Source organism: Coenobita brevimanus, chromosome 111 (genome assembly GCF_032717465.1).
Source record: "Coenobita brevimanus isolate Jiangsu-jjx chromosome 111, ASM3271746v2, whole genome shotgun sequence".
In the NCBI taxonomy this organism is placed as follows: Eukaryota; Metazoa; Arthropoda; class Malacostraca; order Decapoda; family Coenobitidae; genus Coenobita; species Coenobita brevimanus.
The window spans coordinates 10461666-10488338 of NC_137064.1; the positions used below are offsets into that span (position 1 = coordinate 10461666).

Here is a 26673-nt window from a genome sequence, read left to right on the forward strand (position 1 = left end):
TCATAACTGAACGCTAAGTTTACATTGCAACCAGTTGAGACCATAGCTACATGCCGAGAAAGGGCATCGGCTACGACACTGGACTTCCCCAAAACATATTAAAATGTTGGATTATAGTCATTTACAGTGACTGCCCAACGTGCAAGTCGACTGGTAAGGTTACGTCCCCGAAACAGGTCACATAAGGGAAGATGGTATGTTTGGATGTGAACAGGATATCCGTAGATGATGTCGGGGAAATGTTTTAGAGACCAGGCCACGGCTAGAGCTTCCCAATGAGTTACACTACAATTCTTTTCTGCGGAGCTTAACACACGGCTGACATAACCAATGACACGTTTCTTTCCTTCGGAGTCATTTTGCATGAGAACGGCACCTAGGCCTACTTCGGAAGCATCAGTACAGAGAAGAAACGGTTTTGAGTAATCAGAGAATGCAAAAACCGGGTCTTGTGCCAGGGCATTTTTCAGGGTTGTAAATGCGGTTGCTTGTTCATCACCCCACACAAAAGACGCATCCTTCTTTAGCAGTTTTGTTAACGGAGCAGCTATCTGGGTGTACCCTTTAATAAAACGACGATAACAGCCACTAAAACTGAGGAAACCGCGTACTGCATCGGTGTTGGTTGGAGTAGGAAAGTTTGTTACGGCTCTGACCTTGTCATCTGATGTATGATGTCCGTGAGCGTCAACGACCTGTCCTAGGAATTATAGTTTCTTAAGTAAGAAGTGGCACTTGACAGTTTGATTTTAAGTCCAGCTTGATTGAATTTAGTGAACACTTTGGCCAATTTTTCTAAGTGTTCCTCTACTGAGTGACTGTGACATCGTCTAGATAAGCAAAGACTGAGTGACCTATCATGCCAGCGAAAACTGTATGAATTAGCTGCTTGAACGCGGATGATACATTTCTCAAGCCGAATGGAAGTCTACAGAATTGGTAATGCCCGTATGGGGTGCTGAAGGCAGTGATTGGACGAGATGATTCCTCCATTTCTACTTGCCAGTAGCCACTCAAAAAATCTAGGGAGGAGAAAACACAATTGTTTACGCCTAAGGATTCCAACAAATTAGTGAGTACAGGAATTGGAAATCTGTCCGGGACAGTCAGCGCATTCACGTGTCTGTAACTCACCATCTTTCTTTGGAACGAGATATAGTGGGCTGTTCCATGGACTGTCAGAGTGCTCAATGACCTCATTGTCCAATATGTCCTGAATAAGACGATCGGCCTGTTGACATTGGCTGTATGGTAAACGGTAGGCAAGTATGTATACTGGCAGAGCTCCAGGCTGTAATGTAATTTGGTACTGTACTAAGCTTGTTTTGCCCATGTTTTCACCAGGTAGAGCTACGACTTCACGATAGTCTTGCAAGAGATTAAGCAACTGACTTCCGTATCTGGGTAATCACTCTGCTTCACATGAGATTCAAGATTAGATGGAATGTTGGTGGACTGAGTAATGAGCACACATCTGTACCAGAGAGTCGGAAATCTTGGCACATACATACAGCCGCTGGGTATACCAGGAAATCACCAATCTGTGTCCCCGTACGGAGCTTAAGTGGGGCATTAGGTTAGTAGTGTTGAATAAGCACAAGTAACATAAGCTATCCTCCAGCACCGTACAATATGGCGACTCATAAGCTAAGCTATTCACACAACACATCTCAGGTAGGGTTAGTACATCAACTCCTGCTTTCGCACCCACAACACGAACAGAGACTTTGGTAAATTTATGCAGCAACAAAATTGTGCACTGATTTGTTACTGCACGCCTTGTCTCTGCGTGTTGTAAAACATCATTCACACTATGTGAGGTAGTTAAATGAGACGTGTCTGAGTAGGCAAATGTGCCACTGTTAGAGGGGTTGACATGATCCACAGTTGAATGCTCAGAGGGTATATCCACCGGTAAATGCTCAGAGGGTGTAGTACTAGCTGTTAGTGAACTCGGCTGTATAGGTAGCGGTGTGTTTACCTCTTTACTCTCGGGTAATGGTGGAATCACGTGAGAGTGAATAACTGAGTTTATTTGAGAAAGTACCGGATGTGGATATTCCATGCTAGATATCGGGAACCCATTGATATCTATACTATGACAAGCCAGCAAGAGGACAACTGCTTGTTGAGCCATTGTTGGAAAGCCAGTGAGAGTATCCGTGGGATATTTAAGGTTATTTATGACGTGAAATACCCCGTCAAAAGGTTTCAAGGCCTTATCAAGTTGCACTTCTAGAGTGATCTTTCCTTTGACCTGAAATTCTGAGCCATTCACACTGCAAAGGCGAATGTCAGGTGGTTCGAGGAGCCCGACTTTTTTAGTTGTTTCCCGAATGTGTTTAGAGAGGTATCTGAGATCAAGTTTACCATAGATCCGGTGTCCATGAAGAAAGAGCTTTGTACCCTTTTGCTCCCTCCTAGATTGACTAGCCCTAAAGAAGTTATGGGTCCCACCTGGCAAATGGGGAACTGATCTTTTGTTACCTTACTTTCAGGCACCGGCGGATCTTTTGCTATTAGGTTACATTTTTCCGATCCGAGCGCTTCTCTTCCCCCGACTGATGGCTCTTACATTAATGACACTCGTCAGTGGAGTGTGTTGTACTATTCTTGTGGTAGTTGCATGTAAGACGACGGGATCGCGAAGGTGTGCGCTGTCGTTCACGTGAGCGAAATCGTCCTTGTTTGCGTGCACAACTAGACTCTCGATGATCCACATTACCGAAGTGCCAGCGCACAATCGAGGATTGTTTGGTACGTTGCACAATCGATTTGTCACGGCCGCTAGATGGTGATCGATACTGTGAGTGAGACTGATTACTAGGTTTGTTTTTGGTAGTTGGCTGCGAACGTGCGAAATCTGATGAAGTAGTGGTGGTGTGCAGTACTCTTGCAGTACTGCCCGCAGAGTGAGAGGCTGAGGTATGAGTACTGATCTGGCATGTGAAGTTTGATCCCGCTCTTTCTACTATGGCCTTTGAGATGGTAACTGTTTTGTCATCGGGGTTAAAGCCAATCTGTAGTGCTATTTCCCTCTGGTGGTCTGTAAGCCAATTGATAAATCTTAGGTAACCCCACAAATCTCCAAAATTGTTTAGTGAAACCATAAGCTCGCCATTAACTTCGGTTACCCATTGCATACCATGGAACAATTGGCGCATCTCAGAGCTCGTCGCCTTCATTGTAGGGGCTTCTTCAATTACCTTTGCATGTTGGGGAGATATTTTCATATCCTTCTCCATTTGCTTAAGAAGGTTTGTCAAACCAATGAGAGATGCGGCATTGGAATGTTGACAACAAAGCTGAATTAACTGTTGGCGACACGCATCAAATGTCTGACAATCTTGGAAATGCTCTGTACGAATAGCGGCTCCTATTAGTGATCTGCCGTGACGTAGTTGACCCATTAGAGGAGAAACTATTAAGGGTTCAGTTGTGATTTGCCGATTACGAATGTCTGTCTCGAACCCTCTGACGAAGTCATAGATGGAAACTGCACTGTCATCTCCTGTAAATTTGGGTCGGTTAGCATCGTCCAATTATATGAACTGGGAAGGTGGGGGGGTCCTGATTCGGCATCGTGGGAAGAAGGTGAGGCTGCGAAGGTGAGGCTGCGAAGGTGAGGAAGTAGGCACGGTAGTAAGCTGAGACGGTGCATGAGAAGGAACTGTGGTAGCGGTAGTGGTGTGTATCGTGGTGAGTGGTGGTGTATGTGTAGTAGAAGGTAAGGATAGAGGCTGTGGAGAAGGCTGTGTGACTTCAAGAGAATCAGTTGGGGAAGATGATAGAGTATCTGGTGTCGATATATCTGGATTAAGGGTAGCAATAGTAGGGTCAATATAGGTGGTAGTGGGTGTGGTAGAAGTAGTAGGAGTAGTCGTAGTAGTAGTAGTAGTTAGGGAACTTACGGTATGCTTACTATAAGATCTGCTACTACAAAGATACGTTACACTATCATCACACAGGATCATCCGTTTCACAATCAGATTCAATAGGGGATAGATCTACCTTTTTAAAAAAGGACATCAATAGAATAGGAAGCAAGTAAATGAATAAATGAATGAATAAATGGATGAATAAACAAAGGAAGGAAGGAATAAATGATAATATTTCTAGTATATGAAGAAATGATTTATATACAATGAATATGAGTGGAAATGAATGCGTTATTTACAGCTGAGTATATATATACTCGTAATTGGGAGAAAATGGGATGAAGTAGAAGTGAGTGAACGAGAAATTCTGAGTGAAAGAAAAATGAGGGAAGAAAAATGCAATGAATGAACAAGAGTAAATGAATAAATTATCACAATCTGTAGAGACAGCTTGCCATCCCTGTAGAAAGGAATTGATTAATGTGATGAGATAAGAAAATGCATGACAAAATACTTGTGGTAAGATGTGTTTGTTGCGGTAAGTTAACGTCGAGTAAGCCTCTCTCTCTCCAGCATTGTCTCCTCCCCCCGATAGCGTTGATTGGCCGGAGATGCTCGTGACGTAACTGGATGGCAGTCAAGCAATGGGCGATGCGGGAAGTTGATAGGAGCGTGAGGGTGTGACGTAGCTGGTTGTGAGGGGTCACACTGCGTGACGTCAGGGCTGTGTGGTAGAGGGAACGATGACGTAATGACGTTGGGGGGCTACTTCCTGGAGTGGGGGTTTGGTTGGGGTTTGTTGGGGCTAAAACTAACCCCGTACAGAGCGGATATATAACAGGTCACACAGGACTGGCAGTTGAGGCAGGTAGCGAGAGTAGTGGTGGAGGCTTACGTGGCTGTGGTGGTGTGGTGGTAGGTGGGGTGTTGGTGTTGAGGAGAGTCCCAGAACCACACCAAAGCTGCAAGGATGATCCCGTAACCATGGAAGAACCACACCAAGACTGCAAAAGGGCTGGAGACTGGAGTGGAAATAGGCTGTGTTATCGTGGAGAAACAGCAGCGTGGGAAGGTGGGCAATAAAACTGAGACTGTCCGCCGACGACACATCCCACTCGATAGCACCACTTGATTAACCCCTTGACGTCAGTCGTAGGTGAATTCAAAATCCTGGAGTGGTTTTCTGATAATGTATTAAGCACAGCCTTATGATCTCCACACAGCCGTATAATCACCACCCATACTCGTCCCCAGGCTGTTGCTAACTGTTAGACAGAGAGCCGGCGAGGGCTGGCACGCCCTTAAACTCAGAGTTCAGCAGAATTTGAATCAGCCCAGACGTTAGTAAGCTATCAAAGGCGCCCTACTTAGATCACACTTACAATACACTTACATGCAATATTTACATACTACATATTATTACAAATGGTTACAAACATGAAACTTGGCAGGATGGTTGGAACTGGGTCCCAAATAGGCAAGTTTCTATGTCATGTCGGATGACGTATTCTGAAAGATACTTTAGCCCCTAATTTTACCACTGGTTGCAGGAGCAAGTGCTATAAAGCTATAATAAAAGAATAAATAAATATCTATCTATCTATCTATCTATTGCCAGACGCCTCAACCCCGTTAGGGGTGGCCACAAACAAAACGCCTCCAAGTCACCCTGTCCCCCGCCATTTCACTGCCCTGCTCCCAACTCACACCCCCCTCTCTCATATACCTCTCCACCCCATCCCTCCATCTCATCCTCGGCCTCCCCCTCCCTCTTCCCCCCTCCACCTCACTCACATACACTCTCTCCGTCATTCTTTCACCCTCCATCCTCTCCACATGGCCAAACCACCTCAGTGTGTTCCTCATAACGCTTCCTATCACATCCACATCCACACACACACACACATATATATATATATATATATATATATATATATATATATATATCCAGCCTCACTCATCCCTGAGTGGCATTACGTGAGCAATAAACTCCAACCACCCCTTGGATATAAACATTCACTGGCTCAATCCGACTGGAGCGCTGTATTCACCCTCTAAACCACCAGGCGCCAAAATTTGGTTATATGGTTACCACTGAGCGTAATAAATGGTATCCTGGTGTACAGGAAACCATTTGGCTTGTCACTTAATGTAAAGTCGTCCACGGGCAGAAGGAAGAGGAAAGAATGAAGGAAAGAAAGACAGAAGAGGGAGTGTAAAGGCACCCGTAGGCAAAAGGGCGAGGTAAGAATGAAGGAAAGACATAAGAGGATGGAAGGAAAGAAGGATGGAGGAGAGGCAAGGGCAGACACCTGAGAGCAGCCCTATATTGAGTGAGTGGATGGTAAGCGTCTCCACGTACCACAAAATATATATACATAGAGAGAGAGAGAGAGAGAGAGAGAGAGAGAGAGTATCAGGAGAAATTGAAAGATGAGTGGAACGCAGTGAAAGATCGGGAAAATGGCAGCGTGGAGAAGGAATGGCAGTTGTTTAAGAGTGTTGTGGTGGGGCATGCAGAAGAGGTGTGTGGTGTGAGACGTGTGGGTGGTGGTGTAAGAAAAGGAAGTGAATGGTGGTGCGAGGAAGTAAGTATGGCTGTGGCTGAGAAGAGACGTGCATATGAAGTGTGGCTGCAGAGGAAGGATGAGATGTCATATGAAAGGCATAAGGAGAAGAGGAATAGAGCGAGAAGGGCTGTGCGTGATGCTAAAGTGGCAGCAGATGAGAGGTGTGTTAGGCGGCTGACAGAGAATTTTCAACAGAATAAGAAAATGTTTTGGAAGGAGGTGAAATGGGTGCGAAAGGGAGAGTCTGGGAAGGAAGAACGAGTAAAAGCAGAGGATGGAAGGATGTTAATTGAGATGGATGCAGTAAGGAAGAGATGGGCAGAGTATTTTGAAAGATTGTTAAATGTAGAGGAGGAAAGGGTGGCTGAGATTGTGGCGGATGGAAGGGTGCAGGGAATAAATGTGTTGGGAGAGTTGAATGATTCTTTGATCACGAAGGAGGAAGTGGAGAAGGCAGTAAAGGAGATGAAAACAGGGAAAGCTGCAGGTATGGATGGGTGTGCTGTGGAATGCCTGAAGGGTGGTGGACTGACTATTGTTGACTGGTTAGTAAGATTGTTGAATGTGTGCTTTGAGAAAGGTATGGTGCCAATTGACTGGGCAAGTGCTTGTGTGGTCCCGTTGTATAAAGGCAAGGGTGATAAGTATGAATGTACTAGCTTTAGGGGTATAAGTCTGTTGAGTGTTGTAGGTAAGGTGTTTGGTAGAGTGTTAATTATGAGACTTAGAGAGGGTACAGAGGGAGTGATTGGTGATGAGCAGTGTGGTTTTAGGAGAGGGAGGGGATGCGTTGATCAGGTGTTTGCTGTGAGACAAGTGTGTGAAAAGTATTTAGCGAAAGGCAAGGATGTGTTTTGGGCATTTATGGATTTAGAGAAAGAGTATGATAGAATTGATAGGGAGGCTCTGTGGACTGTTTTAAGATTGTATGGACTTGATGGTAGGTTACTAAAAGGGGTGAAAAGTTTTTATGTAAATAGTGGAGCGTGTGTAAGAGTGGGAAATGCTGTGAGTGATTGGTTTCCCGTGAGAGTGGGGCTGCGACAGGGATGTGTGACGTCGCCTTGGTTGTTTAATATTTACATGGATGGTGTTGTAAGAGAGGTGAATGCAAGAGTTTTAGGTGGAGGTCTGAGTCTGGTGAATGTTGATGGTGGAGAGTGGAATCTGAAGCAGCTGCTGTTTGCAGATGATACTGCACTGGTGACTGATTCAGAGGAGAGATTGAGACAGTTGGTAGAGGAGTTTGGAAGGGTGTGTGAAAGGAGGAATTGAAAGTAAATGAGAATAAGAGTAAAGTGATGAAGTGTACAAGGTAGATAGATGGTAGGGGGATGAATATAGTTTTGAATGGTGAGTTGCTTGGGGAGGTAGATTGTTTTAAATATCTAGGGTCACATGTTGCTGTGGAAGGAAGAATAGATGCAGAAGTGAAGTATAGAATAAATGAAGTAGGAAAGGTGCTGGGAGGAATGAAAAAAGTGTTTAAATGTCGTTCGCTTAGAATGGATGTAAAGAGAAGGCTGTATGAGGGTGTTGTGGTACCGACTGCGTTATATGGGGCTGAAACATGGAATATGGGTGTAGCAGAGAGGAAAAGTTTGAATGTAATGGAGATGAGGTGTCTGAGGAGTATGTGCGGAGTGACGCGTGTGGATCGGGTGCGAAATGATGAAGTGCAAAGGAGAACTGGAGTTGTTTGGGAGATGGCTGGTAGAGTTGAGCAGAGGGTGCTGCGATGGTTTGGGCATATGGAGAGAATGGATAATGAGCGATTGGTGAAAAAGATAACTAGATCTGATGTGAGAGGTGTAAGGCTGAGAGGAAGACCACGAATAGGATGGATGGACAGTGTGAAGAGAGCGCTGGATGCGAGAGGGATGTCTGTTGAGCAAGGAAGAGTGGCTGTGTGTGACAGAAATAAATGGAGAGAAATTGTGAATGAATAAGTGATGACGCAGCCCTGAGGGGATGTTCTCCCGCATTTGGTCTGATTAGCTAGTCAGGTCAGGTGCGGGTAAGGGGATGGGTCTGTTATGATGTGGCAGGGGTAAACCAGTTCTGCTGTCGGGCCCTGCCGCGGATGTCACTGATTGCATTGTGCAGTTGACCCTTGTGCGATGTGGTGCGGTGAGGATCTGTCCATTCTCCCCTTTGGGGCTAAGATGCGAATGAATGTGTTTGAATGGATGAGTAAATGGGGAGTGTGTCGTCCTGTCTCGGTTACCTCCCTTTCCTTGGGGGAAGCAGCCTAGGTATATATATATATATATATATATATATATATATATATATATATATATATATATATATGTATTCATCATCTAATCGTGTGTTACCCCATGAGGAGCCTAGAGCCCGGGGCTAGGCAAGTTGGTCCTGACATTTAAGATGAGTGACCAGCCTCTATCATTCATGAGTGGCATTATATGAGCAATAAACCCCAACCAGCCCTTGGATATAAACCTGTACAGGCTCAATCCGATTGGAGCGCCTTAATTACCCACAAAACCACCAGGTGGCATAATTTGCTCATATGGTTACCACCCAGCACAGTAAATGGTTTCCTGGTGTACAGGAAACCATTTGGCTTGTCACTGAGTGTAGAGTCACCCGTAGACAGAAGGAAGAGGATAGAATGAAGGAAAGAAAGACAAAAGAGGAAGGAAGGAAGAGAGGAAAAGGCAGTCACCCGAGAGCAGCACTATATCGAGTGAGTGGATGGTAAGCGCCTCCACCTATCACCATGGTGGTGGACTTTTTTGAAGCACTGTTTAATCTTGATTGTTTGACTGATGTCACTGACCTTTCCCCGTCTGACGTGATCTACAGTTTGGATGCTCGGTCTGTTGTTGGAGTACAAGGGTATGACCAGAAGACTGATGGACAACACACCACTTAGTACCGCCACTGCTGCAGAAACAGTGACACGCCTAGCATCTGTGGATAATAAGGATAATGTTAAAGTCGCTTTAAGAATGGTGAAGAGGTGCTCGAGGATGAGGAAGTCAACAGTAGTTCGTCAAAATCAAGGAATGATGAATATAGTAACCAAAGTTCGCAAGTTGCTAACAAATGATCGATGACACATTACAATGACTTGAAATCTGATCTGCAGCAAATAGATAAGATGTTCCTGTATGTCCAATACCTTGCAGATAAAAGAAATATCGGTTATGGCAGTAAATAAGAATTTTGAGAACTCTGTGACACTACCTTTTATGTGACTGCAAAAGAGAATGGGGTAATGAGAGAAAATTAGGACTCAGGAGTGAGTGAGTTAGATCCCAACACCATGGATGGTCAGATGGCCTCAGTCGTTTCTGTAGCTCTTGAATCTAAATTATATTATACCTCTGCACTAAGCAAAGACTCGATTCGTTTTTATTCAGCCCTGAACAACGGTTGTTTTCTGGTGGTGTACACAGACTTGATTTCCTTCAGGAGGCAAAGTTTGCCACAAGTCGTCTTTTGAAGTGTTCTGTTACACCAGAGTGGTTTTCTAAGCTGTAATCCCAGTTACGTCAATCGGTTTCTTGAGCAGGGACTTTTTCAGCTAACCTATTGTCTTTGTTGACCTTGAGTTCAGGCCTCCTAGGGGATTGCATCCCTTCTCCACATCAACTCCGTGCTTTTCCAGGGTCTGTTTGACTGTCGGATGTACTTCTTTCGCACGTGCCGTCAAGTACGGCTGTTCATCTCTTTTTAACTGTAGAACAATATGAACAGGTCTCAGCTCAGGATGCGAGATACCATGAAAGATATCAGTCATAGGTCATTACAGCAGGTATTCAAGGATGTCTTTACAGTGACCAGGCGTTGCGAGGTATTGGCTAAACTAAACCCTCCCACTAAATCACTATGACAAGCCCAACCTATCGCACGTTGTAAGGGCTGTACAGTAGAACAAAGATAAAAGAGGAACGGCCGTAACTGAATAAAAGAATAAGAGATAAAGATGAAGATACTCCAAGTATATGATCCAGCATAATATGCAGACATTCATGGCTGGAGACTTGTGGAAAATATGTATCAAGACAAAGGACACCTTTAATGACCGTACGCACCTCTGCAGTACTCTATGGAGAAAAGAAGTAATGAATTACAGTTTATGCATTTAAATGATACTCTTCTGGCTCGCAGTGTTGTAATACAGCTAACTGTCCAGTGCTCTGCCGTGCTCCTTTGTGCCATATAACGGCTATTATGGCACGAAGCAGGCACTCGATCTCATATTCTCTCTCTCTCTCTCTGGCCTCGACCTTGGCTTCGAGACAATGTTAAAAGTGTAAAGTCATCATTCATTCATTCATTGCCAGACGCCATGTATCCCAAATGGGGTGGCCAAGGGCTTAGAGTTAATTGTTTTACAGGGAGGGGCACTAATCCTCCACCAACCCCACTTGACACGTAGGGATGCCAACAGCATCTGGTGTTCCCAGGCGGTCACCCATCCAAAGACTTTGTGATATTTCTGAGGCCTGATCTAGGGGATGAATCTAGAGTTATATCCAAAACACACACACACACACACACACACACACACACACACACACACACACACATATGTATATAAATGATACAGACAGTAACACTGGAAAGGAAAGCTATCTAAATACTGTATGTTTGCAGAATATGCAAAAATACAAAGGAGAATTACTAACACAGACTTCTGTAAAGAGCTACAAGAAGAATTAAACTTCATGAATGGAGTAATACATGGCAATTGGAATTCAATGTGGACAAGTGTCATGTAATCAAGTTTGGTAAAAGTGGAAGAAGACCTGATTGGGATTTTACATTAGGAAATAAAACCCTACACACATCAGAAAGAGAGAAGGACCTAAGTGTGACTGGCAATAACAGACTATCTCCGGCTGACCACATCAGTGAGAAGGTACGGAACATGTATACACTGCTTGCCAATATGAGAATAGCATTCACATACATAAATGAAGACATGTTAAGAAAGATAATAACATCATTCATCAGACCAACCCTGGAGTATGCATCAGTAGTCTGGAGTCCTCATCTCAAAAAACACATAGACAAGATTGAAAAAGTTCAAAGGGCCGCTACAAGATGGGTACCAAGCTTAAGGGATCTAAGCTACGAAGAAAGACTGAATAAACTGAATCTACCAACACTAGAGGAGAGAAGGAAAAGAGGTGACATGATTATGCTATATAAATGCATATCAGGGAAGGAGAAAATAGACATAAATGATTACTTAACGTATGGGGGAAGCATCAGCAAGACGACACTGCAAAAAACTGCATAAAAAGAGAGGTGATATAGACGTAAGGAAATTTAGTTTCCCAAATAGAGCAACTGATCAGTGGAATGCACTACCGAATGAAATAGTGTGTGCCAAAACAATTCACAAATTTAAGGATATGTACGATAAATATGGTTTAATACATGGGACAGTACGAGCTTGACTCGTTCCTATAAAGATACAATTAGGTAAGAACACACACACACACACACACACACAGTGTAAACACTGTGGAAGAGATACTAAAAAATGCAAAGAATCTTATGGAAAAAGAGGAGTTCAAAAATGTATGGATAAAAAGATGCCTAACACAAGAGGAACTGGAATTACTGAAAGAGAAAAGGGAGGAAGCAAAAACAAAAAATGAGGGAAGATCAGAAGAGGAGAAGAAGAAATTTTTTTTTACAAAGTAATAGGATTGCAGGTACGAAAGTGGTACACAAACAGGATGGAAGAAAAAGGAGGAAGGTAGTAGAACCATGTCATGACAAGTATATAAACAAGATGATAAAGTTGATGTACTCAAATGTGGATGGAATGGTATCTAAATTACTAGAGATGAATGATTATGTCAGAGAAAATGAACCACAAATAATATGCCTAACTGAAACAAAATTAACACCAAGGATATCCAATGACATACTAAACTTAGAGGAATACAATATATGGAGAAGAGACAGAAATTTTAAAAAAGGAGGAGGAATTTTAATATAAACTAAGAAAAATCTAAAAGTCAAGGAAATAAAACTAGATATACCATCACAAGTAGAACTGATTGCGGTAGAGATCGACACATCTGAAGGTAAAGTAATTGTAGCCAATTTGTACATGCCACCCGGATCAAACACATGGGAAAGAGACGAATATGAGGACCTGGCAGAGAGTACTATTCAGAGTATAAGATCATTGCTACAAAAAATGGAAGAGAAATCGGAAAGAATTATACTAACTGAGGACTTTAATACAAATATAAATTGGAATACTCTAGATATAAATAGGCAAGAAAGCTGTTGGGACCAAAAGCTCCTGGATCTCGTACAAGAGTTTTTCTTAAAGCAACATGTGAGGGAAACCACCAGAAAAAGAGGACTTGATGTACCTTCAGTGCTAGATCTAATATTTACTAGGCAAGAAAATGATATTGACAGTTTAATATATCACCCTCCACTCGGCAAAAGCGATCATGCAGTACTAAATTATAACTTCAGGATAGCATATGACATAGTAAACAGCAATGACAGTTACAAAAAGAGCCTAAACTATAAAAAGGGAAATTATCAAGACCTAAAGAAGTATTTCTTAGCAGTTGATTGGGAAAATGAGCTTAGAGGACAAGATTTAAATGCTGTATATAAAAATTTTTGTGAATTTTGTGAAATAGGAGTCCAGAAGTACATCCCACAGCACAAAGAAGCAGATAAGAAAATACAGAAATGGTTCAATACAGAATGTAAAAAATCAAAAGAAAGAAGAGATTTGTTGTGGAATAGATACAGAAGACACAATAGTGAAAGGGCGTATAATAATTACAAACAGGCATGAAACGACAATACAAGAATAAGGAGGGAAGCCCAAAAACAGTTTGAGGAGGATATAATAAATAAAAGTAGTGATCAACCAAAGCTGTTTTACAGCTATATCAGAAGCAAAACCAAAGTAAAAGATATAATACAATCCATTACGGACGAGGGAATCACTTATACACAAGAGAAAGATATTTGTGAAGCACTAAATAAGAATTTCCAATTAGTTTTTACAGAAGAAAAAAATTTTGAGAGGGACTATGTGGAACACGCATGTCCACACATACTACCAGATATACAAATAGCAGAAAAAGTAATACAGGAGGAGTTAAGTACATTAGACAGAGGAAAGCAAGTGGTCCTGATGAAATTTCATGTTGGGTATTACGAGAATGTGCAAAGGAGTTAAGTAAACCATTATTTATAATTTTCAAGAAATCCTTGAGTCAAGGTAAACTACCTGATATTTGGAAAAAAGCAAATATTGTCCCCTTATTCAAGAAAGGAAATAGACAAAATCCACTCAACTACCGACCAGTATCACTGACCAGTGTTGTAAGCAAGGTATTAGAAAAACTTATAAGAAAAGCTTGGGTAAATCATCTAGAAGAACACAGTATGATAACAGAAAGACAGTTTGGTTTCAGAAAAGGAAAATCATGTGTTACTAATCTGTTGAGCTACTATGACAGAGTAACAAACACAATACAGGAAAGGGAAGGATGGGTGGACAGTATCTATTTAGATTTCAAGAAAGCTTTTGACACAGTACCACACCAAAGACTTTTATGGAAACTGTACCATCAAGGAGGAATTCGAGGCAAACTGTTTTGTTGGATGCAAGACTTTCTCATAAAAAGAGAAATGAAGACAGTACTAAGAGGAAACTACTCATCATGGAAAGAAGTGACTAGTGGAGTACCACAGGGTTCAGTGCTGGCACCAATCATGTTTTTAGTGTATATAAATGATATAAACAGTAACACTGGAAATGAGAGCTATCTGAATATGTTTGCAGATGATGCAAAAATACAAAGGAGAATTACTAACACAGACTCTTGCAAAGGGCTACAAGAAGAATTAAATAAACTTCATGAATGGAGTAGTACATGGCAAATGGAATTCAATGTGGACAAGTGTCATGTAATCAAGTTTGGTAAAAGTGGAAAAAGACCTGATTGGGATTATAAGTTAGGAAATAAAACCCTATCCACATCAGAAAGAGAGAAAGACCTAGGTTTGATTATCATTAACAGACTATCTCCGGCTGACCACATCAGCGAGAAGGTACGGAACATGTCTACACTGCCTGCAAATATGAGAATAGCATTCACATACATAAATGAAGACATGCTAAGAAGGATAATAACATCATTCATTAGACCAACCCTGGAATATGCATCAGTAGTCTGGAGTCCTCATCTCAAAAAGCATATAGACAAGATTGAAAAAGTTCAAAGGGCCGCCACAAGATGGATACCAAGCTTAAGGGACCTAAGCTACGAAGAAAGACTAAATAAACTGAATCTACCAACTTTACAGGAGAGAAGGAAAAGAGGTGACATGATAATGGTATATAAGTGCATATCAGGAAAGGAGAAAATAGACATAAATGATTACTTAACATATGGAGAAGCATCAGCAAGAGGACACTGCAAAAAACTGCATAAGAAGAGAGGTGATAAAGACGTAAGGAAATTCAGTTTCCCAAACAGAGCAATTGATCAATGGAATGCACTACCGAATGAAATAGTGTGTGCCAAAACAATTCACAAATTTAAGGATATGTACGATAAATAGCCTATGGTTTAAGACACGGGACAGTACGAGCTTGACTCATTCCTGTAAAGATACAATTAGGTAAGAACAATTAGGTAGGTAAGAACACACACTTTCCAAACTCCCAGCTTACAATTTTCTAGGGCAAGCTTTGTGAGCGCAGAGTAGGTCTAGAAGAGGAGATTTATGACCCACGTAACTGTGGTACCCTCACATACTGTGGTCGCACTTGGCTTCTGTGAATGTCTTCGATAGCAGTTTTATCACTTTTCTTTTATTGCTGCAAACTTATTGCTTTTTCTTGTTATTAACAAAACTCGAGTTTCTGAGAATGCATCTTTGTTTTTTAACCCATCACGTCTGCCATATATTTCCGCCGACCTTTCTCCTAGCTGGGCATTTCGGAAAAAATCACGTTTCTTTTGTTTAACCTTAATATCTCAGCTAATACTTAACAAAAAAAAAAAATGTCATAATGCTCAACAATCCTTCGACTTCAAGCTGATGGCCTCAGATTGTCCGTGAAGTGCGTGTAGTCAGAGAGAGAGAGAGAGAGAGAGAGAGAGAGAGTGGGGAATTGGGTCAACTTTTGGTGTTTTTGTTCTTACCTTACCTAATTGTTCTTACCTAATTGTATCTTTACAGGAATGAGTCAAGCTCGTACTGTCCCGTGTCTTAAACCATATTTATCGTACATATCCTTAAATTTGTGAATTGTTTTGGCACACACTATTTCATTCGGTAATGCATTCCAATGATCAATTGCTCTGTTTGGGAAACTGAATTTCCTTCCGTCTTTATCACCTCTCCTTATGCAGTTTTTTGCAGTATCCTCTTGCTGATGCTTCCCCATACGTTAAGTAATCTTTATGTCTATTTTCTCCTTCCCTGATATGCATTTATATAGCATAATCATGTCACCTCTTTTCCTTCTCTCCTGTAGTGTTGGTAGATTCGGTTTATTTAGTCTTTCTTCGTAGCTTAGATCCCTTAAGCTTGGTATCCATCTTGTGCCCGTGTCTGTATGCGTGGCAGAGGTGCGGTGGCACAACTAAAGCTTATAACATCCTCCACAATAATAAAACTTCCAGAAGACTGCAATCAACCACAAACACAATTTCCATGTAGGTTTTTCAAAAAGGTGGCATGAGTGCAGTTGTGAGTGCAGTTACTATAGCAATGACCTTGAGGCAGGCTGGCTCAGCTCACCAACACCATCTCGCCTCACCACAGCGCCATCATGCTTCCACCAGTGCCTTACATTACACCACACACACACACACACACATTAGATGCGAGGGTGAGAGGACGTGCCTGGCATTGCTCTGCACCGGGTCAGTCTCGGCCCTCAAATGGCTATGCCTAAAAAGTATCTTTATATGAGTCAAGCTCAGTACTAGGTCCAACTAAATAGTGTTCTAATATAAAAGAGGAAGTTTAAGTAAAAGTGTTGTTCCAATAACACAATACAACGAAGTAGGCAGCAGTCCCGAAACAAGCAAATCTGCTGTTTCAGTGTTGACTGTTTAGTCTGCGATGTAGAGGAATGCAAAACTGTAAGTAGAAGCTTTCTGTTAGTACCAGAAGATGACCACCATCTTTAGCAAATCAACTTTGGAAGGAGGTAGAAATCAGGATGATGATTTCTACCACAAACTGGTGGAAATGGAGACGCATAATAAGCTGGTAGAACAAGTATACAGAATAGAGAAGGCATAATATCCTGGTAGAAAGAGTATACAGAATAGAGAAGGCATTTCAGAGTGAAACAGATGAAATTAAAAAGCAGTTGCACATGCAGAAGGAAGAAAATGAAAATTTAGTAAAGGAGATTAATAAGAAAGACACAACAATAGATGAATTATCAGTTGAGGTGGGTACACTTAGAAGGAAGATTAGTGAAATGGCAAGCACAGTTGTCAACCATGAGAGTATTATGGAAGAGTACAGAAATGATACAGAGACAATAAGGCAGGCAAGCACTCTGATAGATCAAAGCAGTGATACTGAGGAGAAGATAACCCAGGAAAATGAAGCGATGCAAAGCTACAAAAATAATGTGGAAACCACATATGCTGAAATTGTGAAAGTAAAGAAAGACTTAGAAACAAGAGTTGAAGAAACGAGGATTAAAAAGGAAGTGAAGAAAATAATCCAAAACAATCCAAATATTGGTCAAAGATTCAGCAGACATCAACAAATCTATAATAATCACAGATATAGAGAAGGAAGAAATAAAAAACAAGATTTCGAGAGACAAAAAAGAGATGGCAAATGTAATGAATATATTGAAGGAAGTGTCAGAGGAAATCTGTAGTAGAGACATAAAGGAACACAAAAGGCTAGGGAAATATGAGAGGAATCAAGGCCGCTGAAAGTAACCTTCCAGAGTGTAAACACTGTGGAGGAAATACTGAAAAATGCAAACAAACTTATGGAAAAAGAGGATTTAAAAAACGTAATGGATAAAAAGATGCCTAACTCGAGGGGAGCTTGGATTACTAAAAGAGAAGATGGAGGAGGTAAGAACAAAGAATGAGGGAAGATCAGAGGAAGAGAATAATTTTTTTTTTTATAAAGTAATTGGATTGCAAGTTCAAAAGTGGTACATAAACAGGAAGGAATAAAAAGGAGAAGGGTAGTAGACCCAAGTCATGACAAGTATGTAAACAAGATAATTAAGTTGATGTACTCTAATGTAGATGGAATGGTATCTAAATTACTAGAGATGATTATATCAAACAAAAGGAACCACATATTGTGTGCCTAACTGAAGGAAAATTAACACCAAGGATATCAAACGATACACTAAATCTAGAGGAATACAATATATGGAGAAGAGATAGGACCTTAAAAAAAGGAGGAGGTTTTATAATATTAATAAAGAAAAATATGCAAGTCAAGAAAATAGAACTAGATGTACCCTCACAGGTAGAACTGATTGCAGTAGAGATTAGTACGTCTGAAGGGAAAGTAACCGCGGCAAATTTATACATGCCACCCAGATCAAACATTTGGGAAAAAGGCGAATATAAAGACCTGGCAGAGAAAACAATTCAAAGTTTAAGAGCATTACTACATAGAATGGAGGAGAAATCTGAAAGAATTATTCTAACTGGAGATTTCAATACAAGTATAAATTGGAATACTCTAGATATAAAAAGCCAGAAAAGTTGTTGCGACCAAAAGCTCCTGGATTGTGCAGGAGTTTTTCCTAACACAACATGTAAAAGAAAGCACCAGAAAAAGAGGACTTTACATACCATCAGTACTAGATCTTATATTTACTAGGCAAGAAAATGATATTGACAATATAATGTATCACCCTCCATTTGGCGAAAGTGACCATGCAGTATTAAATTACAACTTCAGGATTGCATCTGACATATTTAGTAGAAATGAAAGTTACAAAAAGAGCCTTAACTACAAAAAGGGCAACTATCATGATCTAAAGAAATACTTCTTTGAAACAGATTGGGAAAAAGAGCTTAGAGGACAAGATTTATGTGTTACATATAGAAAATTCTGTGAACTTTATGAAATAGGAGTCCAGAAGTACATCCCACAGCACAAAGAAGCAGAAAAGAAAATAAAGAAATGATTTAACTCGCCACGTCCCACTGACGTATATATACGTCCACACGTTTTGTTACTGTCAGTCCCGTTGACATATATAAATGTGCATCAGTTGCAAGGACCCTAATTTGCACAATTTTCGTGTATGATTTTTGTTACGCATACACGGGACACCTTCCTCTACAAGATGCCCGGCAGGGACAATGCCTTACCCTGCATGACCTCCCCCCCCCCGCACATCATTGTCTTGGCAATTCGCCTGTTACCAGTGACCTGGCCAGTAAAGACATGTGCTATGGTACGAAATTCAGGGCCTGAGTGATACCCCAATCGATGACAATGTACTGTATTTACATAGATTTAGAGGAAGAAACAGTCAGAAATGATGATCAGGTAATGTTGCCAGAAAGGTCAGGTATGTTGATGTGTTTGGTGAGTGAAACAATGCTTATATTGCCCATATTACTGTGTAAAAATGAATATACTTTCGTACTACATATAAATTCATACCAAATAAATAAATAAATACCGTTTATGAGTGGTGTGGAATAGTTACCCTCCCATAGAACTCGTTTTCTTTGGAGCAAGCCTGATAGAAAACCCAGTAAGGTAAGGAGTACTGCTTCCTGTACTGAGTATTTTAAACCTCAGGTGAGCATTTTCTCTATGAATTTTTGATGTTTCTCAACAAAAGCAGAGGTTTGTGCCAATTTTTTTTTTTTTTTCAAAATTGGTCGGGATTGGGGGGAGTCAGTGGTGGAAAATTGGTCAGGACAGGGCGGGTTAATACAGAATGTAAAAAATCAAAAGAAAAGAGATTTGTTGTAGTAGGGCAGTACTCCCAAGGTGGATGGAAAGCTGATGACTGGGAGAGCTGGAGCTTCCATTTCATCAGCCCTCAGGACTAGCTCCTGACCATCCTCCTTTGCTGAACTTTTTCAGTGTCTCATTGATACAGAGAGTGGGCCAGCATGCTCTCCAAAACAAGTTTCTCTAAATGTCAACACCAGACTACATGCACAGTACACACTACACTTCCATTTCAAAATTAAAAGAAAAATGGTAAATGAAAATCAGGCCTCGGACTCTCCAGGGGGGGGACCATAAATTCCCCCATCATCAGCCCCTCTCCCGGTGACGACTCAGAGGGATGCCTGGAACCATTGTCTGACTCACTTCTTCTTCATTTCTGTAACATTTGTGGCTTTTCCTCTAATTTCTCTCCAACAAACACCACCTCTCCTCCACTAAACCTCACCTTCTCTTCTTGGCAGAGACTCAGCTGTGTGAGGCAACTGACAGCAAACCCTTTTCTGTTTCCTCCTACTTTCTCTACACTAGCACCAGTCGAGCAGGGCAGTACTCCCAAGGTGGAGAGAAAGCTGATGACAGAGAGAACTGGAACTCCCGTTTCATCAGCCCTCGGGACTAGGTCCCAACCATCCCCCTTTGCTGAACTTTTTCAGTGTCTCATTAACACAGAGAGTAGGCCAGCATGCTCTCCAATACAAGTTTCTCTAACTATCAACAGCAAACTACATTCACAGTACACACAACACTTCATTAAAAAAAAAAAAAAAAAAAAAATCATGGCAGCACAACACGTGGCCTCAGAGTCCCCAGGGGGGGGACCATAAATGCCCCCACCTTCCGCACCCTTCCTGGTGATGACTCAAGCTGCCTGGAACCACTGTCTGACTCTCTTCTTCTTCATTTCTGCAACATTCGTGGCCTTTCCTCTAACTTTCCCTCTGTTGAGCACCAAATCTCCTTCTTTAAACCTCACCTTCTTTTTCAAACTGAGACTCAGCTGTCTGAGGCAACTGACAGCAGACCCTTTTCTGTATCCTCCTACTTTCTCTATACTCACTTCAAAGCCACAGGTGGCTGTTGTGTATATATACGCAACGACTTATCTTGCTCTCGTGTTCCTGAACTCGATTCTTCTGACTTCTCTACACTCTGGCTTCGGCTTTCCTGTCTTTCTCTAACTAAATATATCTGCGCTGTTTACTTATCTCCTAACTCTACTATCAAAAATTCTTCGACTGTCTTACTTCTATGATGGAATGCATTCTATCCATTTCTCCTTTCTCTGAAATCTCCATTCTAGGAGATTTCAATGTTCACCACCACCTCTGGCTCTTTCACTGATCCATCTGGTGAACAAGCCTACACCTTTTCTATCCTTAATGACCTAGAGCAGCTTGTTCAGCACCCTACCCATATCCATGACTGCCTTGGAGAGAGCTCCAACATACTTGACCTCTTCCTTACAACTAATCCTTCTGCTTACAGTGTTAATCTTTTCCCTCTGTTAGGCTCCTTCGATCACAACCTTATCACCTTAACCTGTCCTATCGCTCAGGTACAGCCTGTGGACCCTCCAAAGAAACGTCATCTGTGGCACTTTGGAGCTGCGGATTGGGAGGCCCTCAGGCAGTACTTCTTTGATTTTCCTGGAATGATTATTGCTTCCATGGCCGGGAACCATCTGAATGTGCCTTGCGCATTACGGAGGTTATTCTCTTGGGCATGAAAGCATACATTCCTTTTTCATATCCTTTGACCAATGCAAGAAAGCCTTGGTTTAATCACGCTTCTTCTGATGTTGTCCACAACAAGGAGAGGGGCCCATAAAAGGTACCGGAGCCAACCCATCCTTGAATCACATCTTTTACACGTTTCTGCCCAAAATCGTGCTAAATCTGTTCTTCGCTCTGCTAAAAACAATTTCATTCATACTTAATGCTCTCAACTCTCCAACTCAAATTCTTCCCGCTCCTTCTGGCACCTTGCCAAAAACCTTTCTAACAACTTTACCTCATCATCCTTCCCTCCTCTTTTCTACTCTGATGGCTCTGTAGCTATTTCTTCTACTGATAAAGCAGATCTCTTCGCTCAGACTTTCTCCTCCAATTCCACCTTACACGATTCCAGTGCTGTTCCTCCATCACTTCCCCCCTCTGACTTCCTCATGGCTGACAATAAAATTTCTTCAGCTGATGTATTTTCTGCCATCACAGGCCTCAGTACTCATAAGGCATATGGGCCTGATGGAGTCCCTCCTGTTGTTCTCAAGAACTGTGCTTCTGTGCTTACACCCTGCCTACGCAAATTTTTTTGCCTTTGTCTATCAACTTGTACCTTTTCTTCTTACTGGAAGTTTGCCCTTATTCAGCCAGTCCCAAAGAAGGGTGACCGTTCTCAACTCTCTAATTAACGTCCAATTGCTTTAACATCCTGTGGCGAAAGCTTTGCTATTGCACTTGACATCTCAAACGCTTTCGACCGAGTCTGGCATAAATCTTTAATTTCCAAACTGCCCTATTACGGTTTCTATCCTTCTATCTCTGCCTCCATCTATAGCTTCCTTTCTGGTCGTTCTATAGCTGCTGTTGTAGATGGCCATCGTTCTTCTCCTAGATCCATCAACAGTGGTGTTCCTCAGGGTTCTGTCTTATCACCAACTCTCTTTCTTTTATTCATCAGTGACCTTCTAAGCTGTACATCTAACCCTATCCACTCATACGCTGATGATTCCACCCTTCACCTTTCCATTCGGTTCGCTCCATCTCAGCAGTTACTTCAGCAAACAAGGGATGAGGCTATGGCATACCTAATGTCTGACTTGGTTCGTATCTCTGACTGGGGTAAATATAATCTTGTTGTTTTTAATCCATCAAAAACTCAGTTTTTACACCTATCAGCCCAACACAATCTTCCACAGGAGTACTCTCTACGGTTTAATAATATCCAGCTCAATCCTGCATCATCCTTGAACATGCTTGGGGTTTCATTCACTCGAGACTTAATAATACCCAGCTCAATCCTGTGTCATCCTTGAACATTCTTAGGGTTCCATTCACTCGGGACTTATCTTGGAAAAATCATATTGCATCTCTTGTAAATTTTGCTTCCAGGAGATTTGGCGTGCTTAGCCAACTCCGTACCTTCTTTACCCCTGCACAATTGTTGACTTTATACACGGATTTTATTCGCCTTTGTATAGAGTATAACTGCCATGCTTGGGAAAGCTCCCCACATACAGCTCTTCTCAACAAGGCGGAGTCAAAGGCTTTTCGTCTCATTAACTCTCCTCTTACTGGCTACCTTCAATTTCTGTCTCTTCGTCGCACTGTTGCATCTTTATCTCTTTTCTGTTGCTTCTTCAATGGTCACTGCTCCTCTATACTGTCTGCTTGCATCCCTCCACCTCTACGACGGTGCGTAGCACCCGTCTAGCAACCTATTCCATCCCTTTTCTGTCCAACTATCTAATGCAAGAGTTAAACGTTACTCCCAGTCCTTCATTTATGCAACAGGTCAACTCTGGAACTATCTCCCTTTGTCTGTATTTCTTATTTCCTATGATCTCCAGTCTTTCAAACGCAGTGTGTCCAGGGATCTCGAAATGAACGGATCTTGAATTTGGCTGTCTTTAGTATTGTTTTTTATTTTTTCTTGGAAGGAACGGTTTGCGGGCTCCTGGCCTTTGGTTCCTTCTTTCTTGCATGCAAGAAAAGATACAGAAGACACAATAGTGAAAGGGCATATAATAACTACAAACAGGCAAGAAACGATTATACAAGAATATGGAGGGAAGCCCAAAAACAGTTTGAGGAGGACATCGTAAATAAAAGTAGTGATCAACCGAAGCTATTTTACAGCTACATCCGAAGCAAAACTAAAGTAAAAGATAAAATACAATCCATTACAGATGAGGGAATCACCTACACAAAAGAGAAGGATATTTGTGAAGCATTAAATAAGAATTTCCAATCAGTTTTTACAGAATAAAATAATTTTGAGAGGGATTATATGGAACATGGATGCCCACATATACTACCAGATATACAAATATCAGAAAAAGAAATACAGGAGGAGTTAAGTAAATTAGACAAAGGAAAAGCAAATGGTCCTGAAGAAATTTCATGTTGGGTGCTACATGAATGTGCAAAGGAGTTAAGTAAACCATTATCTTTAATTTTCAAGGAATCGTTGGGGCAATGTAAATTACCTGATATTTGGAAGAAAGCAAACATTGTTCCCTTATTCAAGAAAGGTAATAGACAAAATCCACTCAACTACCGACCAGTATCACTAACCAGTGTTGTAAGCAAGGTATTAGAAAGGCTGATAAGAAAAGTTTGGATAAATCATCTAGAACACAATATGATAACAGAAAGACAGTTTGGTTTCAGAAAGAGAAAATCATGTGTTATTAATTTGTTGAGCTACTATGACAGAGTAACAGAAACATTACAAAACAAAGAAGGATGGGTGGACAGTATCTATTTAGACTTCAAGAAAGCATTTGACAGATTACGGCACCAAAGACTTTTATGGAAACTGTACCATCAAGGAGGAATCCCGAGGCAAACTGTATTTTGGGATGCAAGATTTTCTCAAAAAAAGAGTAATGAGAACAGTACTAAGGGGAAAATACACATCATGGAGGGAAGTGACTAGCAGAGTTCCACAGGGCTCAGTGCTGGCACCAATTGTTTTTTGTGTATATAAATGATACAGACAGTAACACTGGAAATGAAAGCTATCTAAATATGTTTGTGGATGATGCAAAAATTCAAAGGAGAATTACTAACACAGACTCTTGTAAAGAGCTACAAAAAGAATTAAACAAGCTTCATGAATGGAAATACATGGCAAATGGAATTCAGTGTGGACAAGTGTCATGTAATCAAGTTTGGTAAAAGTGGAAAAAGACCTGATTGGGATTATAAGTTAGGAAGTAAAACCGTACACACATCAGAAAAAGAGAAGGACCTAGGTATGATTATCAATAACAGACTATCTCTGGCTGACCACATCAGTGAGAAGGTACGGAACATGTATACACTGCTTGCAACTATGAGAATAGCATTCACTGACAGAAATGAAGACATGCTAAGAATGATAATATCATTCATCAGACTAACCCTGGAATATGCATCATTAGTCTGAAGTCCTTATCTCAAAAAACACATAGATAAGATTGACAAAGTTCAAAAGGCCGCTACAAGATGGGTACCAAACTTAAGGGATCTAAGCTACGAAGACTAGAAAAACTGAATCTGCCTATACTACTGGAGAGAAGGAAAAGAGGAAAGATGATTATGCTATATAAATGCGTATCAGGGAAGGAGAAAATAGACATAAATGATTACATAACCTATGGGGATGGATCAGCAAGAGGACACTGCAAAAAACTGCATATAAAGAAAGGCGATAAAGACGTAAGGAAATTTAGTTTCCCAGATAGGGCAATTGATCAGTGTAATGCACTACCGAATGAAATAGTGTGTGCCAAAACAATAAATAAATTTGAGGATATGTACGATAAAAATGGTGTAAGATACGGAACAGTACGAGCTTGACTCATTCCCTGTAAAGATACAATTACAGTAGGTAAGAACAATTAGGTAGGTAAGAACACACACACACACACACACACACACACACACACACACACAGATGTATGTTTGGCTTACAGTGTCACCTCATTGTAGCACCGCTGTGCCAGAAGTCTGGGTATTTCTACAACTGCTACTACTGCTCCTACTATCACTACTACTACTGCTACTGTTACTACTACTACAACTACTACTACTACTACCACCACCAATACTACTATTACTACTACTACTGTTACATAAAACCTAAATAATAATTTTGTTAACCAAATACTTATCCACATAGGCCTACTATCCAAAATCCACTATATTTTCCACAATGGCAGAATTTTTTTTCCTGTTATTTGTACTTTTTCATCATAACAAATTCTACACACACGAAAACTTTCAATTAAAAATAAGGAACTGATTTCATCATGAAACAAACTTTCTGCTTCCATTATTTACATAAATATACACAGAGCACTGGTGCGAGGCTTGCCCAACGGTGCTTCCTCCTCCCTCCCTCCTCCACCTCCTCCCTTTCTCCACTCCCTACCTCCTCTTCCATCCCGTCTTCCGTGCCTATATCCCCCTCTCCAGGATCATCAATATCCTCTGAACCATTCCCATCATCAGAAATAGCAGATAAACGTACAGAGGGAAACAATGGGTGCTCAGCGGAGGACTCCTGTGATCCACTCTCCTCATCCAATGGATAAATATTGACACTCATCATGGCGAGGTCGCTTTCCTCAGAGGAAGAGTCACTTTCCTCACTCACAATTGGTGATATCACCTCGAGTTCTCATGCTATTGCACTGTCACTAAGGCCTTTTCTTTTCTGGCCTCTGGACTTCACTGGTGTTGAAGCCGGGTGCTATGGGTGCTCAGCTAAGGATTTGGACATGGGGAAAACTTTTTGCGTAGATCTGTGCATTACAGAGGTATACAGGTAACTGAAACATGACTCGGATGCATGCAGGAGGGTTGCCAGTGGCTGTGTGTGGTGGAAAAAACTGGCGGAATATTTAAACAAGGCCACAAAACACTAGATCAGGTACATATGCCACCCAGACGTCCCTGGGCCATCATGTATACATGACACCCGTACGCCATGGGTTAATGTAATATTCTTGGTCTGGTTAACACCTGTTTTATTTTTCCAGAGTTCATGGAGATGATGGCTGGGTAGTGAGGCGGCCCCACCTGTCCTGCTTTCACCTCAGCTGCGTGTCCATCTTTCACTCCATCTGCTCACTTGTCCTCACTCCACATCCCTGCCGCCCATCTACCAAACCTCACCACACAAGCTCTCACCTCAACAGCCCTCACTATGCCAGTTCTAATTACTCACAGACACACAGACACACACACACACACACACACACACACACACACACACACACACACACACACACACACACAAACACTGTGAATTACATAAGAAATGATCATATAATATCTTTTTTAACTGTAAAATACTGAAAATACACAGTAAACATGTTCTTTTTTTTTTTATTTACACTCCACATTCAGATGTGTATTAGAATCAGTATTTAAGTAGAGAGAATAACCACTTAGCCAACCAGTTCAGTAGCAAAGAGAGAACTGTTGCTTCATCTCTTCTTCCTGTCTCGTCTACACACAGTTACTTTATCTTTAACTTGATTTTAT

At 41.4% G+C, this 26673-nt stretch overlaps 1 protein-coding gene across 1 annotated transcript in view; it reads left to right on the forward strand.

Moving 5' to 3' along the window:
• LOC145417789 (troponin C, isotype gamma-like) overlaps positions 1–26380 on the forward strand; it is a 61602-nt gene extending 35222 nt beyond the window's left edge. The window contains exon 6 of the mRNA XM_080286399.1: positions 26166–26380. Coding sequence (XP_080142525.1) covers positions 26166–26191 — 26 coding nt within the window. The 3' untranslated portion in view covers positions 26192–26380. The remainder of the gene's footprint in view (positions 1–26165) is intronic.
• The last annotated feature ends 293 nt before the right edge of the window (positions 26381–26673 follow it).